Genomic DNA, 15,649 nt, shown 5'->3' on the forward strand with positions numbered 1-15,649 from the left:
ATGACAACTCTGTCATAATCTCTATAGCAATAAAATGTTCTTAAGTAACTGGCCACCATTACCTGCTTCTGCCCAAACACAGAGCCAATATTTTCCTTTATGCTGGAGCTTCCACTGGTGCCTACCACAGTCTGTCGCTTTCCTTGTCCAACTTGATTGGTGCAACTTATACGGACACCTGCTGAAATGATGCAGTATGCATGTAAGACCTGGACCATTTTGGCATACTCCTGTGTAAAAAAACACAAACACAAGACTAAACATTATGTTTACCTTACAAGAATAACATGGCCCAAGTTACAAAATCCAATTCAACTGTGTCCTGTAAAAGGAAGCTCAGGCTTCAGCTCCTCTGCACTGTCCTCTTACTTATGGACACACGTTCGATTTGACCTTGTAATCCCTCCCCTAGAAATTTATCCTGTTTTGTTATTGTTGCTTTATCTTATCCTTAACCAGGTATGGGAGCACACACCTGTAATCCCAGAGATTTAGGAGGCTGAGGCAGAAGGATTCCAAGTTTTAAGCCAGCCTGGACAACTTAGAGAGACTCTGTCTCAAAAATATTTTTAAAAAGGTCGGATGATAAATAAAGCTCAATGGTGGAGCACGGTTGGGTTCAAAACCTAGTACCACCCAAAAAACAATTTTAAAAATTTTATATATTTTTTTTTATTTAAAAAAAGGGGGGGCTGGGGATGTGACTCAGTGGTTAAGAGCCCCTGGGTTCAAGGTTAAATCCCTGGTACCAAAAAAAATTTTTTTAAAATTATGGTATATCTGCATTGTGGAGAAATGATAAAAGCATAAGATAGTGTGCTGACCAAAAAATAACAATATGCTGAGTGAAAAATCAGGCACACAACAGTTTATATGAGATGCAATTGTTTCAAAAATATCTAAACACATGTATAAAAGCTTCACACACATATGCCTTATAGTCTAAAGAATATAACCAAATTCTAAGAGGTAAGCAGACATAATTTCAACTATTTACCACATATAATTCTCGATTATATAAAGGCTATCCTTTCTGTATTTCTTGTTTTCATTATATTAATGTATCTTGAAAGTTTTTCTAATACTTATATACATATGAAATTAAAGAGCATTTGAAAAAAACATACAGACTGTTAATAATGGTCATCTATCAAATATAAGTTCTATGTTCCTTTATTTTTCTGAGGCACTGATTATTTTTTACCATCAAATGTAAATAAAGTTTTCTCCATTTTTGTAAAATTTCATAAAGTTAAAATTAGCACAAATTACTCTATAAGCAAAGAAAGGTTTTAACTTTATATACTTAAGCAACTTTTTGTTATTATTAAAAATACATATAAAGGGGCTGGAGTTGTAGCTCAGTGGTAGAGCACTTGCCTAGCACATGTGAGGCACTGGGTTTCATCCTCAGCACCACATAAAAATAAGTAAGTAAAATAAAGGTTAAAAAAAAAAAAAAAAAAAAACAGAAATATAGCCAGCACAGTGGTGCACACCTGTGTTGCCAGCTACTCAGGAGACTGAGGGAGGAGGATTCCAAGTTCAAGGTCAGTACCAGCAATTATTGAGACCCAGTCTCAAAATAAAAAATAAAAAGAGCTGGGGATGTAACTCAGTGGTAAAGCACCCTACCGTTCAATCCCCAGCACCAAAAATATGTGCATGTATATCAAAGAGAAAAGCAACAGGACAGCAAAATGCACAAGGTTTCACATCCAATGATAACCTCTCAAACATTCAAATGTCCACTCTTCCAGCCTTTTTGCAACACATATTTAGGTCAGTTGTTTCATTTATTCAAAACTGTACTTATACAAAGACAATTTCATAATCTGCTTTTGAAACACAAAACAGCATTTTGCCATCCATTTGCATTCAAATTCATAAAGGTTGTAATAATTTATTTTTCAGGAAATCAAGAGAAATAATCTTACTTTAAAATGAAGATGGGATCTAGGTATGGTTGCACACACCTATAATTCCAGCAACTCGAGAGGCTGAGACAAGAGGATGGCAAGTTTAAAGCCAGCCTCTGCAACTTAGCAAGGCCCTAAGCAACTCAGTGAGACCCTGTCTTTAAATAAAATTCAAAAAAGGGCTGGGGATATGGCTCAGTGGTTAAGTGCTCCTGTATTCAATCCTTTGTACCAAAAAAAAAAAAAAAAAAAAAGAAGATGGAAGCTGGGGTTACAGCTCAGTGGTATAGGAATTGCTTAGCATATGCAAGAGCCTAGGGTCTATACCCAGCTACACACACACACACACAATACAAACAGAATCAAAAATATTATTTTTTAAAAGACCTATTTCTAGAATATCTAATAAACACTATTTATTGATTATTTGCAAAAAGAAGGGTAAATCATTCAAAGTTTAGTTTCTTTTCTTTCTCTTTTTGGCAGTACTGAGGATTGAACCCAGGTCCTCACACATAGTAGGTAAGACCTCTACCAGTCAGCTATACTTTTAGACCTTTTCATTTTAGTTTGAGACAGGGTCTCATTAAGTTACCCAGACAGGCCTTACACTTATGATCCTCCTGCCTCAGCCCTCTTAGTAGCTAGGAAATCTTTTTTTTTTTTTTTTTTTAAGTTGTAGATGGACAGAATGCCTTTATTTTATTTGTTTATTTTTATGTGGTGCTGAGGATCGAACCCAGTGCCTCATGCATGCTAGGCAATCGCACTGTCACTGAGCTACAGCCCCAGCCCAGCTTAGGAAGTCTTTGATAAGGAAAATTAAACAAATTAAACACACACACACACAATACAGACAGAATCAAAAAATATTATTCTTTAGAAGACCCATTTCTTAAAAAATTAAGGAATGAGAATCAATTGAAGAGTAAACATCTTGATTAAATCTTTGGGCTGGGGATAGAGCTCAGTTGGTAAAGTGCTTGCCTTGCATGCATAAGGCCCTGAGTTCAATTCCCAGCACCATAAAAAAGAAAAAAAAAATCTTTTACTCATGTGCATTATACTATTGATACTACTGAAGATTGGAGTTATGAATTTACCACACCTTTTTAATATTCCTTTGAAATTCCTTATGGCGCACAGGTAGCGTATAAAATAATTGCTGCACACAGACTGATGTCCCTCTGGGTCGTGGGTAGGGGGTTTTCTGGACAATTTTCCCATTATGATCAAACACCAATCGAGTCCCAACCTTTGCAGATGTGTGGCAGGTAGAAATAGTTACATCACTGTAAGAAAACACCAGGCATGGCTGTATAGTTAGAGATTCACAAAGGTTAAACACAACACTATTTGATCTATTTTCTTTCCTTGATGATCCCTCTGAGATATTCAAGAGAGTTTAAATGGGTAAAGAATTATAAAATCTAAGGTTTGACACCTAAACATACTGAGAAAGTTCTATAAATGCTGTTTTGATAAAAGCGTTGATTTAGTTTTTTTAGGCTGAAGTGCAAAAACAACATATGATGTCAAAATTTAGTCACAAATATTTTTCAGCTTTGTTACTAATGTTCTAAAAAATTTGTAAAATAATCCAAAAGATATTAAAATTCAAATGTATAAATAATTACAATGTTTTAAAATCTTAGAACAAATAAGAATAGAATCTTTTAGATAGAATAGAATCTTTAGAATTTTAGAATAAATAAGTGTTTTGGTTAAATCTTTTCCTAGAAATTGAAAGTAAATCAAAACCAGTGATCCCTATAATTTATTACCTGTGTTTTCTATTTGTTTTTGCTGGAAATTAAACCCAAGGCCCCACCCATGCTAGGCAAGCATTCTACCACTGAGCTACTTACCCAGCTTCAGCATTACTTTAAAATTGAGAAACTACTGCTTTAAAATGGACAACAATGTTTTTTACAATACTATTTGTTTCATTTCATCATTTATTGCTCAAGTTTCAAAAGATTATCATTTAGACTGTCAGATAAAAATTCAGAAGTTAGAGATTGATACTTTCTGATAGGAAAGAGTAAATAAGGGCTGGGGCTGTAGTTCAGCAGTACAGCACTTTGCTAGCAACCATGAGGTACTGGGTTCCATCAAAAAAAAAAAAAGAAAGAAAGAAAGAAAGAAAAAGAAAAGTGTAAACAATAATGATTCTAATCATACTTATCAATTTTCAAAAGAATTTGTATAAGGGTCAAGTTAATGGATAAAAATGCCGTATCACCTCAGTGCACAAAGTGAGCTCAGAGCTTCCCCCCGAAAGCCAAAAGTTTCAACCTGAGTGAGGTCAGCGAACTCCTGAATCTTAGAAGTGTGATGTTTCAGAGCTGAAAAAAGAGTGTAAGGTAAGATGTCTCAAGGATAAGTAAATATACACAATGACTACCAAAGTAACTGGTTTTAAAAAGATGTGTTTCCTAAGACAGTGTTATTCAAAATTCCAAGACATTTGGCCCAATTATATCATATATTCAACTTACCTAGGCCTTCAAAATTTTCTTCTTCTACCCCACATCCATTGTCTGAAACTTCAATGAGATCCACTCCATAGTCTTTAAGCCTTAGATCTAAAAAGTTTAAAATATTTACTTCTCAAGATTGACCCATGCTGAAAAGCTTTTATGTATTAATATTTGCAATATATGATACAAATTTAAGTTATAACCATAAATTTAAACATACTACTGTCATTTTGTATATTTTATTTTTTAAAGTCCTTTTGGGCTTTTTACTGACCAAGATTCAATAATTTTTAAATTTTTTTTCTCTCTCAAAAGGAATAATTTTAACATAAGTCATTAAAGAGAACAGGCTCTGAATCAAGACTTCCTAAGTCATATTTTACTACCTTTATAATCTAAAAAAAGGTAAGTTCCTTATGCCTTAATTCCTCACCAATATAATGGAGATAATAACATCTAACTCACAGTTATTCTGTATATTAAATGAAATATGCCATGTATAACTCTTAGCACAATGCCAGCCTGGCATGTAGTAAGAACACAATAAAACTTAACCATTATTATTATTCTTACCTCACAGTGCTAGTACAATAAATGGTAACTTTAACATTAAAATAGCAATTCATTGGTATGTTAACACTTCATGGTTTTATTACAGTAACAAATGGTTCTTCAATGAAATTATATAAACTGATTATTTCTTGAGGCTTAACACTTTCCTAAACTTACCAATATTAGTAGCACCAGCATCCACACTATTTTCTACCAATTCTTTCACAGCAGTGCTGAGATTCAGTACTACCTGCCCAGAACAAATCTGATGAACTGACTTCCGGTCGATAGGTTTTATGGCTTTAGCAAGTTCCGTACTAAAGAAAACAGTTATAAGAAACAAAACAAGTATTCAAACAAATCAAGTAATGCATTTTTCACTCTGATATTAACTGTGGGAAATGACTGATCAGTTATTTAGTGGACCTAACCCATTCATTTATTATATGAACATATTCATTTATTATATTCACAAACACAAATGCTCTATCATCCTTAAACATCTGCCAAAAATACTTCTGAATAGTTGCTTCACATTCAATAGAGAATTAAATTGAATTATACATGAAACTACATGTAGGAAACATGTATTCCTCAAGCTACAGGTCAATAATCTTTTACAAAGAGATCTTTCTTGAAAAGCAAAAGCAATATTGCCCATACAATTTGAAAAACTAAAAGAATGGTGGGAACAAACAATGTTTATGCCAAAACCATCTCAGAAACTGGAGTGCCAGTTGTCTTACTATTCCCATAGCTGCCTTCGAAACTCCCATCCAAATCCAAGCTGCCAGCTATGCCTTGGCAAAGATCCTCAAAGTCCTTCCTGTATGTGCTTTCAGAGTTTTACAACTATTTGGTCTCTAATCCATTCTCCATACTATCACCCATTATTTTTGAAGTCACAAATCTAGTCAGATAATTTTTAAAAATTTATTAGTATTTTATTGCCTATTATATGAAATTTAAAATTAACCATGACTGGATCCCAATCTACCTTATTTTCTCATTCTCTTTCATCCTTCTCCCTCCATCAAGTCCCTACATTTTAGTCACAGTAAACAAGCAGTTCCTGTAAAGGACAACCTCTTTTAGACCTTTTGCTCTGTTTGGAGTCTTCTGTCTAAAGTGCCTCACCCCCTTCCAGGCCAAAGTCTTTCTCATCCACCAAAAAAAAAAGAAAAGTATTCTATATCTTCATTAATATGTAGACATTTTCAACAAATGGTTCAACTCATTGGTTGGATAAAATAGAACACAGGAGCCTCCCAGGAGAAAAATCTTTGTATTTTCCACAGCATCTGAAACATACCTAACAGACCTTCAACAAATACTAAAACAGAATAAATAATCCAATTAATTCCCCCTTCTACCTTGCAAAGAATCTCACTTAACTTTACAATGTGCAACTGCAGATGACCTCGCAGAAAATGGAAAGTTATCTCTAAAAAATCAGTTTATTTGGCAATACATCATAGGCTGAAGGTCCATTTCAGGTACTCAATTTGAGGTGGGGGTCGGGTGAGGCACAACATTTAAATACAAACTGCGAATGTGCGTTGACATTGAATGCAACTGTGCTGACATCAGACTCGCTACATGTAATTCGGTGTAACTTGCCAGCCAGAAATCAAGTACTCAAAGAACGGCCATGCAAATTAGCATGCGCTATGAGCTAATCCTAACCCCAATTAGAGTCAGACACACACGAGGTAAAAACGGAAACTAATTCTAGGTGGATTGCATGTCCCAGACTCAGGTCCGCCGTTTAGTGACAGCATTTAGGGAGGCCCGCCCAGCGCGAGCCAAATCTATCACACTCAGGCGCCGACTCCCCACCCGCAGTCCAGAATCAGGAACTGGCGTCTGGCCTCACAGAACACTTTCACTGAGAACCCGGCCTGGGCGAACCTCGAACGCCACTCCGGGCCGTGCTCGCCGCGTGCCTAGGCCACTTCCTATCCTTTCCACAAAGGTGGCCCCCCAAGAAGACCATGAGTCCCCCTCACCTGGGACCCTCAACTCCTTCTTCCATGGACCCTGAACACGACTCGCTTCCAGGACTGAGAGTTCCCGCTGCTGTTCTGACACGGGCCGAGTTTCCCGGCTGCCCATTGGTGGACTTTGGTGCCAAGTCCCACCCCTTCCGGGAGGGGCAGCGAACGCTTCCCAGAACTCCTTCTCGTGGATTCGTTATATCAAAGGTCGAGTCAATGACGTCCAGAACGCCTGAACCAATTAGAACTCACGGACTGCGTTTTCCCGAACGCCTCAAGCAGGGTCAGAAAGAAGGTAGCCGTAGTTCGTCGTGACCCCAGACGGTTTTTTAGCGTTCGTGTCCCACGCCCGCCACCTTCCTTCCTTTGGTTCCCGCCATGCCGATGTACCAGGTAAAGCCCTATCACGGGGGCGGCGCACCGCTGCGTGTAGAGCTTCCCACCTGCATGTACCGGCTCCCCAACGTGCACTGTAGGACCGGCAGCCCCGCGCCCGAGGCGGGCCACGTGCAGGTAGGAGTGCGCGGCTCCCGCCCAGTGCGCAGGCGCTGCGTCCGGGCCGCACCCCGCATCCCCGCCACCTCTCCAGTGCGCAGGCGCTGCGTCGGCCGGGACCCGCCGGACCTGGCCAGGACCCACCTATCTGGGACAAACTGGGCCCTGGACCCGGCTGCCAGCCCCACTCTGGCCCCACGTACCGCCCGGTCTTCGAATCATCCTAAATTATATCTCTTAAAAGATCTATCTATCTTTTCTCTACTTTTTTGGCATTAGACTTCTTAAGAATTTTTATTGTGAAATTTTACCCACAGAAAAGTGGCTAATACGTAATACTCATTTTGAAGAATTAGCGAACTTCAAAGTCACCACCACCCCAGTTTGACACTTATTATCAGCGCCCCACCTTCCCATTTACAACTTTCCTCCAAGGGTCCTGACTGATGGTAGTAATGTCTTGCTTGTCCCTGTTGTTTTGCATGCTAAGTATATATCCCTATACAATATAGTCTTTTTTAAAACTCTTTTAAATAACTATTTATTTATTACGTGGTGCTGAGGATCGAACCCAATGCCTAACGTGCTAGGCAAGCGCTCTAGTACTAAACCACAACCCCCGCCCTACAATATAGTCTTGCTGTAAGACATACAGTATCTTTCTATTGTGACTGCCTTTCTTTTGTAGACGTGATTTTTAAGTGTAATTTTACTGCAACAGTGAAGTGTTTGTCTTCTCTGCAGTGTGATGTTCCACTGAGTGTCTATACCACCATTATTTTTCTTCCTGCTGCTCATGGGCACTGGGTTGTTTTCCATTTTCAGCAATTCTGAATAATCCTGCAGCAAATAGTCTTATTCATTACCTGACACAGGATATAAACTAAGAAATGGGATCGTTGGCCCAATGGGCAGATCAGTCTTCTACTTTACTGGATAAATGGCTTTCCAAAGTGGTTATACCAGTTTATGCTTTCACTAGCCTTGGAGAATTCTTCATGTTTGCACTCTTCACCAAGCTGATGGGCGTCTAATGAAGTCATCTTAATGTAGGTGTCCTAAGGTAGTTCTAGTTTGGATTTCTCTAACTTTAAGTAAATTGAATGCCTTTTCATGTTTTCTTGGCCATTTTGATTGCCTATCTTATAAATATTTTCACTCTTTTATCGATTGCAAATGCATATCTGGATTTCTAGTAGCAAAAACATTCTGTCCCTTCTGACAGGAGGTGAGTAAATAGATTTTTGTGGTCAGTTTTCCCATTGTGTATTATGCTTCACTTTGTCGTAATGATTTTTTGCCTAGATTGGAAGGAATGTTAGTTTGAAACCCAAGGACATTAATAATCGTCTCACTACAGAGCTAAGCCAAAAATGACAGATATGGTTCAGTGGTCCTTCAACTAGAGACTGCCACGGAGACATGGCCCAGTGCCCCTTCAATTGCACAATCCAAGAGAACCATAAAGAAAACCTGGAGAGGGATGTCATACCTTTTTTTTTTTTTTTTTTTTTTTGGTACTGGGGATTAAAACCAGGGGTATTTTATTAGTAAGCTACATCCTCAGCCCTTTTTTATTTTTGAGTTGCTGAGGCTAGCCTTGAACTTGTGATCCTCCTGCCTCAGCCTCCCTAGTCACTGGGATTACAGGTGTGTGTCACAATGCCTGTCTGTCATCTCTTATTTGAGACCCAAATTTTGTTCATTTAAATCTGCTGCCTGAGTTCCTTTGAGCTTTAATCTATGAATTTATGACTTAGAAAATACATAGTCCTGCAGCTCTGGCAAATCCCTTAGCACATGTTAATATAGATACACAAATAATTAGAAACCAAGCATATCTAGAGCAAATGAGAGTAACACAAAGAAGCAGTTGCTTCTAAATACATATGAGATAAAACAAATGAGTACCAAGTCACAATCTCTCACCTCAACAAGGAAAACTAAGGCCAGCACTGGAAGGAATCCATGAGATAAAGCAGATCTTGCAGATCTTGAGCATTTTGGCATTATTTAGATCAAGAAGAGCTAGGTCAACCTGTGCTGGGCTCAGAAATCACAGACCATGTCACATGTACAGTTCTTACTTCAGACATTCCCAGAGTGGGTTGACTGAGTTTTTAATTTAGTTGCTCTTCTTTGGCCCTACTGGGTAAGTAGAAATGAGCAAAACTGTGTATGGGTTGGTTACAAGAGATTGGAAATGTTACTCAGGGGGAGCGTCTTCACATAACAGGATGTTATCCAGGGGCTAGTCCTACCTGTTGCATCTTGCATTCAAACTCACTTCCAGCCAGCACTTAATTATTTAAGTGGCATCCTTTATTATTATTTATTCTATCTAGAAGTCAGTGGACTTAAATTCCTTTGATGTCTAAAATTTTAAGAGCAACAAGCAAGGAGAGATGAGATAGTGCTTATTAAGTGCCAGCATAAGTAGAAGTTAATCAGACCACAGAGGAGAAAGTATTGCAGATGGAGGGAACAGCATGTGTGAAGATCCTGTGGTAGAAGGGAGCCTGATGTTTTAGAGACTTATAATGGTGTGGTTTAAGTGCAGAATAAGGGAGAGAATTGTGTCAGAGACACCAAGATTCTAGATAATACAAGGTATTTTTTAAGCCATGTTAAAGACTTTTATTTTAAGAGCCTAAGCAATTTGACTCGTCACCACAGGGGAAATGGTGACAAGGTCCAAATTTGTTTTTAAAACTAACTAGTATTTTAAGGAATGAATTGGAGCAGCAGATCAGAATGGGTGCTATGTGACCAGTAAGGAAATTGGGCCAGATGAAAAAAATGGTGGCCTGGCCTTGGGTGGTGATGGTAAAGGCAATCGTAAAAGCCAGAGGATTCCAGAAATATTTGGGAGGTAAAACTAGCAGCAGCACCTGGTGATAAGTTGGATATAAGAGAGAGGGAGGTGTGACTGGTGGGGGAGCAGATGTTCCTAAGAAAATTGAACTTGGCTTCACACAAATGTAAGCAAATACTCCTCCACTTCCATTGTATCATGAGTACTTAATTATAATAAACTCAAAGTCATTGCCACTTTTTTGATTATTCTAACTAATATGAGCATTTTCCTGATGCTGAATTTATTTGTTCCCTCAACTCAAAATGGATCATCTGTTGTGAGAACTCACAAATCTGTAAACAGGTTGTATGATATGACTGTGGGGAGGTTACTTGTTATTGCCTTTTAAAGTACGTCTGTAGGACATATTTCTCAGCAAATATTATTGGTTATTTTCTATGTACCAGACAGTGTACTGTGTAAAAAGAATGCTGCTGGGTGGGGTGGCACATGCCTATAATCCCAATGACTTGGGAAGCTGAGACAGGAGAATCACAAGTTTGAGGCCAACCTCAGCAACTTAATGAGGCTCTGTCTCAAAATAAAAAAGGGCCAGGAATGGAGCTGGGGTTGTGGCTCAGCGGTAGAACGCTTGCCTAGCATGCGCAAGGCCTTGGGTTCGATCCTCAGCACCACAGAAAAGTAAATAAATTAAATAAAGGTATTGTGTCTAACCAAAAAAAAAAAAAAGGCCAAGGGTGGCTCAATGGCTGAACACCCCTGGGTTTAATACAGAGTACCAAAAAAAAATTTCACACCCTGCTGAAGGAGCCTTCTTGAATTCTGTCTGTGCTCCCTTTTCCCTTCTGTCAGTGTAAATTATTAAGTTAGTCTCATTGCTCCCTCCCACTCTTTGTTAACTAATGTAAGTATTTTTAACTACTTTATTATTAAGAATAGAGAGTGTTGGGTGCAGTGGGAGGCTAAGGCAGCTAAATTGCTTGAGCCCAGGAGTTTAGGGCCAGCCTGGGCAACATGGTAAGAACGAGTCTCAAAAAACCATTAGCCAGGTGCCTACAATCCCAGCAGCTCAGAAGCTGAGGCAGGAGGATTGTGAGTTCAAAGCCAGCCACAGCAAACTTGAGGCAATGAGCAACTCAGTGAGACCCTGTCTCTAAATAAAAAAAAAAAAAAAAAAAATATATATATATATATATATATATATATATATATATATATATATATATACACACACACACACATACACACACACACACACACACACACATACACACACACACACACAAAATAGGGCTGGGGATGAGGCTCAGTGGTCAAGTGTCCCTGAGTTCAATCCCTGGTACCCCCACCCCCCAAAATTATAAAGTGATTTGTGTTCATTTTCTACCCTTCTCTATTCTTGGACAAAATTACCTGAAATAGGAATCAGACAATTTCAAAGTGACTTTAAGTCACAATGTTTCTCCCTTATTTTAGAGCATTTGTGGATCTATTTGGAGAACCTGTTAGATGGGAGGGTTGGGGGATGAAATGATTTTGCTGATTCATTGTAATGGCTTTTAAAGAGTGGCGAGCGGATGGGACAAAGTAAAACAAGTGATCAAATGTAGGCCAACTGTGTGGATGTTGGTTTGTTTAGGAAGCATCTGACCCCTCTCTGCAAGCTCTTGAGTCCCGCCAAGATGATATTTTAAAACGTTTGTATGAGTTGAAAGCTGCAGTCGATGGTCTCTCCAAGATGATTCACACACCAGATGCAGACATGGATGTGACAAACATCATGCAAGCTGATGAGCCCACTACTTTAACAACCAATGCATTAGATTTGAATTCAGTGCTTGGAAAGGTAGGTTCATTTTGAAAGCTGAGTGACAGTGTATGTGTTGGATAGTTGTTTGTGCCAGAAAAATCATGCCAGTGTGATTTTTGCCTTGCTTTCTAGTTCTCAAAGGTAGAGCAAGGAGCATGTTCTTTTTTTCTCTAAATAATTGTACCTTAGCACAGAACAGGTTTAGAAGCCAAGAGTGAAGCCAACGCAAGCTCCAAAGCTCCTTCTTAATTTCTCAGACTCTGGGGAGAATGGGAGAAGCAGTAGGCAGAGAGAGACAAGTTACAGTCTCCTGAGGGTCCAAGGTCTGTTTACCAGCCTTGAAGTCCTGAAGTACAGGTCTCCACTTATTTATGAGGTCTTCTCAGAGGCTCAATAGTGACAGCCTTAACGTTTTGAGAGAAGCATTGGCTGCCCAGGCACGTATATCTCACCAACCCTTTTGAGATACATTGCTGAAAGCTGGTCCCACATTCTGTTTCCTGCATATTTTCCTCAAATTCAGTTTGCTATGTTAGAATAGTCCTTGTCAGCCATCTTTCATGATTGAAGTTTATAGGTTTCAGCTAATTTAGGGGAATAATCTGCTAAGCAAAGAATGTCTTATTAAAAACTGGTATTTAGGGCTGGGGCTGTAGATCAGTGGTAGAGCACCCAACTGGCACCTGTGAGGCACTGAGTTTGATCCTCAGCATCACATAAAAATAAATACAGATATTGTGTCCAACTACAACTAAAAAAAAAAAAAAAAAACTGGTATTTAATTGAGGGTTCAAAGGGTTTGTCCCAAAATTCCCTACTGTATCTATTCCTCTGCCCACCCATTCTGTACTGACTTCTAAAGGAGACCTGACCAGGCCCCCAGCACAACAGAACAGTGATTTCTCAGTGTGGGGCATTTTGATACCTCTGAAGGCACAGCATCAAGTAATGTGATCTTTTTGGAGAACTGCAAAGTGTTCTATTTAGCTTGGCGTGAAGGACATCAATCCAACGTGACAGGCTGTGTGCAAAAGGTCAAGGAATCAGGTTGTGATTGTCTACATGAATTGTATTTGTTATTAAGAGCAAAAGCATAGAAATAAGAATGTCAACCTCTAAAAAATGACTGTAGGTATAGCTGTGTTCAGTGGTATGTGCCTATAATCCCAGCCATTTGGGAAGCCAAGACTGGGGGATCACAAATTCAATGCCAGCCACAGCAACTAGTGAGACCCTATCTCAAAATAAAAAACAAAAAAGGCTGGGGATGTAGCTCAGTGGTAAAGTTTCCCTGAATGCATTCAGTCCCCAGGACAAAATAAGTAAATAAAAAGGCTGCAAGCCTTGGCACTTTGGTCAGCACTAAGGATGCAGAAAGTCTTCTCCCCTCTTCGGCAGTGACTTCTGGAGCCAAGACCCTTTTTCAAGGGGCACTTCATTGAAACACCTTGATGAACACAAATTGGTATAGAAACCCTATGTGTGGTCATTGTTAAGATTGGTAGCTGGAGGAATTACACATTGATTGTTTTTAACTTGGTTTTATCTCAGATAAAAAGGACAGACAGAAATGTCATCCCCAGTGTTGTTTTGTATTTGACAGTAAAGTCTACTTTCTAATCATGGGGAGCCAGCAGTGGAGAGCTTAAGACATGGAGTCAGCCACATCCAGCCTCCACTTCTGAGCTCAGTATCCTTTTAGAAGTTACTTGCCTCACCAGGACTCAAGTTTTCCTGGCCGTAAGGTGGGATCCTAACAGTACCTCCTTTGTGGGAGCCAGGGATTCAGTTCAGTAATCCTGGCAATATCCCCTGGCGCTTGCTCTGGATGGCTGTGTTGTTCTGGTCTCTCTCCTAGGACTATGGAGCACTGAAAGACATCGTGATCAACGCAAACCCTGCCTCCCCTCCTCTCTGCCTGCTCGTGCTGCATAGGCTGCTCTGTGAGAGCTACAGGGTGCTATCCACTGTGCACACACATTCATCAGTGAAAAGTGTGCCCGAGAACCTTCTCAAGTGCTTTGGGGAACAGACTAGGAAACAGCCCCGTCATGAGTATCAGCTGGGCTTCACTTTAATTTGGAAGAATGGTGAGTAGAGGACAGAGTTAACCTTCACATCTGAACAGATAGGCCACAAAGGGACAGGACACTACAGCAGAGTGGAGCTGCTTGTCATCGGGTCAGATCCTCTCCATATAGAAAGCTTGGGGCAGTTCTAGAAGTGGAACAGAGATGAATCTTGACAGAGGATGCCCTCATTGCTCTAGGTGGTGAGGACTTTCAGTGAGAGACAGTTCCAGATGGAATCTATCCAACCAGGCAGAGCTGAGGTGAAGCAACACAGCTGACCCTCTCCTTCTACAAAACTTATGCCAGGGACACTTTACTTTTCGTACAGCCCTTGAAGGGTGTGTCACTGATGTGTGTCCTGTTTAGGTTTATACAGAGGGTGGTGAGTTAATGCTGTTCATCAGTAATGACTTCACTGCCCTCAGCTCCACAAGTAGAGATGTTATGAGGGCAGAGCCCCTGACTAAGGCTATAGGACTCCCAGTTTCCTGTCCTCAGCTTCCAAATCCCTTGGCAACAGAGGTTGGGGTGGATGGTCTAATAAGGTCCTTACAGCTTGAAAATCGTCAAAATCAAATAGCAGAAGGGCTACTTGGGTATGTTTTGTTTAATATATTTTTTAGTTGTTTATGAACACAGTATCTTTATTTTTCTGTGGTGCTGAAGATGGAACCCAGTGCCTCACATGTGCTAGGCAAGTGCTGTACCACTGAGCCACAACCCTAGCCCTTGGGTATGTTTTTAACATACAGTTTGCATTTAAATGCTATTGGAGGTGTGAAAAATGTGATGTTCTTAAAAATACTTCCCCCGCTTGCAAGTTTGTGATTATTGGTGACTTCCCCCTTCCAGATAGCACAAGTACCTCCCTCAGTAGCTGCCACTCACATGCTGCCTGTTGTGTTTCTCCCTTTCAGTGCCCAAGACTCAAATGAAGTTCAGTGTCCAGACAATGTGCCCCATTGAAGGAGAAGGAAACATTGCACGTTTCTTGTTCTCTCTGTTTGGCCAGAAGCATAATGCTATCAACTCAACCCTCATAGATAGCTGGGTAGATATTGCTATTTTTCAGCTAAAAGAGGGGAGCAGTAAAGAAAAAGCAGCTGTTTTCCGCTCCATGAACTCTGCTCTGGGGAAGAGCCCGTGGCTGGTTGGGAACGAGCTCACCGTGGCAGATGTTGTGCTGTGGTCTGTGCTCCAGCAGACCGGAGGCTGCAATGCAACGGCACCAGCCAACGTGCAGCAGTGGCTGAGATCATGTGAAAACCTGGCCCCCTTCAATGCTGCGCTCAAGCTCCTTAAGTGAATTTCAACAAATGGTTTTAAAGGGTTTTCATTTTAAGAATGGTGCTGCTTCATGCCTATTGTCAATAAGGGGACTTGTACTAGAATCAAAGTCTTTATATTAGGACAATTTTCAAATATCAATAAAAGCATCACATAACTTAAGGGTTTCATTTTATTTAAAATTCATTAAAACTGTGCAGTATGTATGAGGACTGC

The 15,649-nt window shown here is 39.8% G+C and overlaps 2 protein-coding genes across 5 annotated transcripts in view; one reads left to right on the plus strand and one right to left on the minus strand.

Annotated features, from left to right (window-relative positions):
* The window catches only part of Pms2 (PMS1 homolog 2, mismatch repair system component), a 33,238-nt gene extending 26,056 nt beyond the window's left edge, over positions 1-7,182 (minus strand). The window contains exons 1-6 of the mRNA XM_026404172.2: positions 6,964-7,182; positions 5,132-5,271; positions 4,421-4,507; positions 4,165-4,267; positions 3,028-3,211; positions 63-230 (exon numbers count right to left, since the gene is read on the minus strand). Of these exons, the coding sequence (XP_026259957.2) occupies positions 63-230; positions 3,028-3,211; positions 4,165-4,267; positions 4,421-4,507; positions 5,132-5,271; positions 6,964-6,989 (708 nt within the window). The 5' untranslated portion in view covers positions 6,990-7,182. The remainder of the gene's footprint in view (positions 1-62; positions 231-3,027; positions 3,212-4,164; positions 4,268-4,420; positions 4,508-5,131; positions 5,272-6,963) is intronic.
* Aimp2 (aminoacyl tRNA synthetase complex interacting multifunctional protein 2) lies at positions 7,182-15,595 on the plus strand. 4 transcript variants are annotated; one of them, XM_026404180.2, is made up of 5 exons: positions 7,182-7,344; positions 8,429-8,509; positions 11,904-12,110; positions 13,933-14,164; positions 15,064-15,595. In XM_026404180.2, the coding sequence occupies exons 3-5, from the start codon at positions 12,003-12,005 to the stop codon at positions 15,450-15,452; spliced, it is 729 nt and encodes a 242-aa protein (XP_026259965.2). In that variant the 5' UTR covers positions 7,182-7,344; positions 8,429-8,509; positions 11,904-12,002; the 3' UTR covers positions 15,453-15,595. The 4 variants fall into 4 exon arrangements, with proteins under 4 accessions (XP_026259965.2, XP_026259964.2, XP_026259962.2 ...); XM_026404179.2 differs by having other exon boundaries at positions 8,429-8,495; XM_026404177.2 differs by lacking the exon at positions 8,429-8,509 and having other exon boundaries at positions 7,182-7,464.
* Positions 15,596-15,649: the final 54 nt, after the last annotated feature.

This window comes from Urocitellus parryii, chromosome 9 (genome assembly GCF_045843805.1).
Source record: "Urocitellus parryii isolate mUroPar1 chromosome 9, mUroPar1.hap1, whole genome shotgun sequence".
NCBI classification, from domain to species: Eukaryota; Metazoa; Chordata; class Mammalia; order Rodentia; family Sciuridae; genus Urocitellus; species Urocitellus parryii.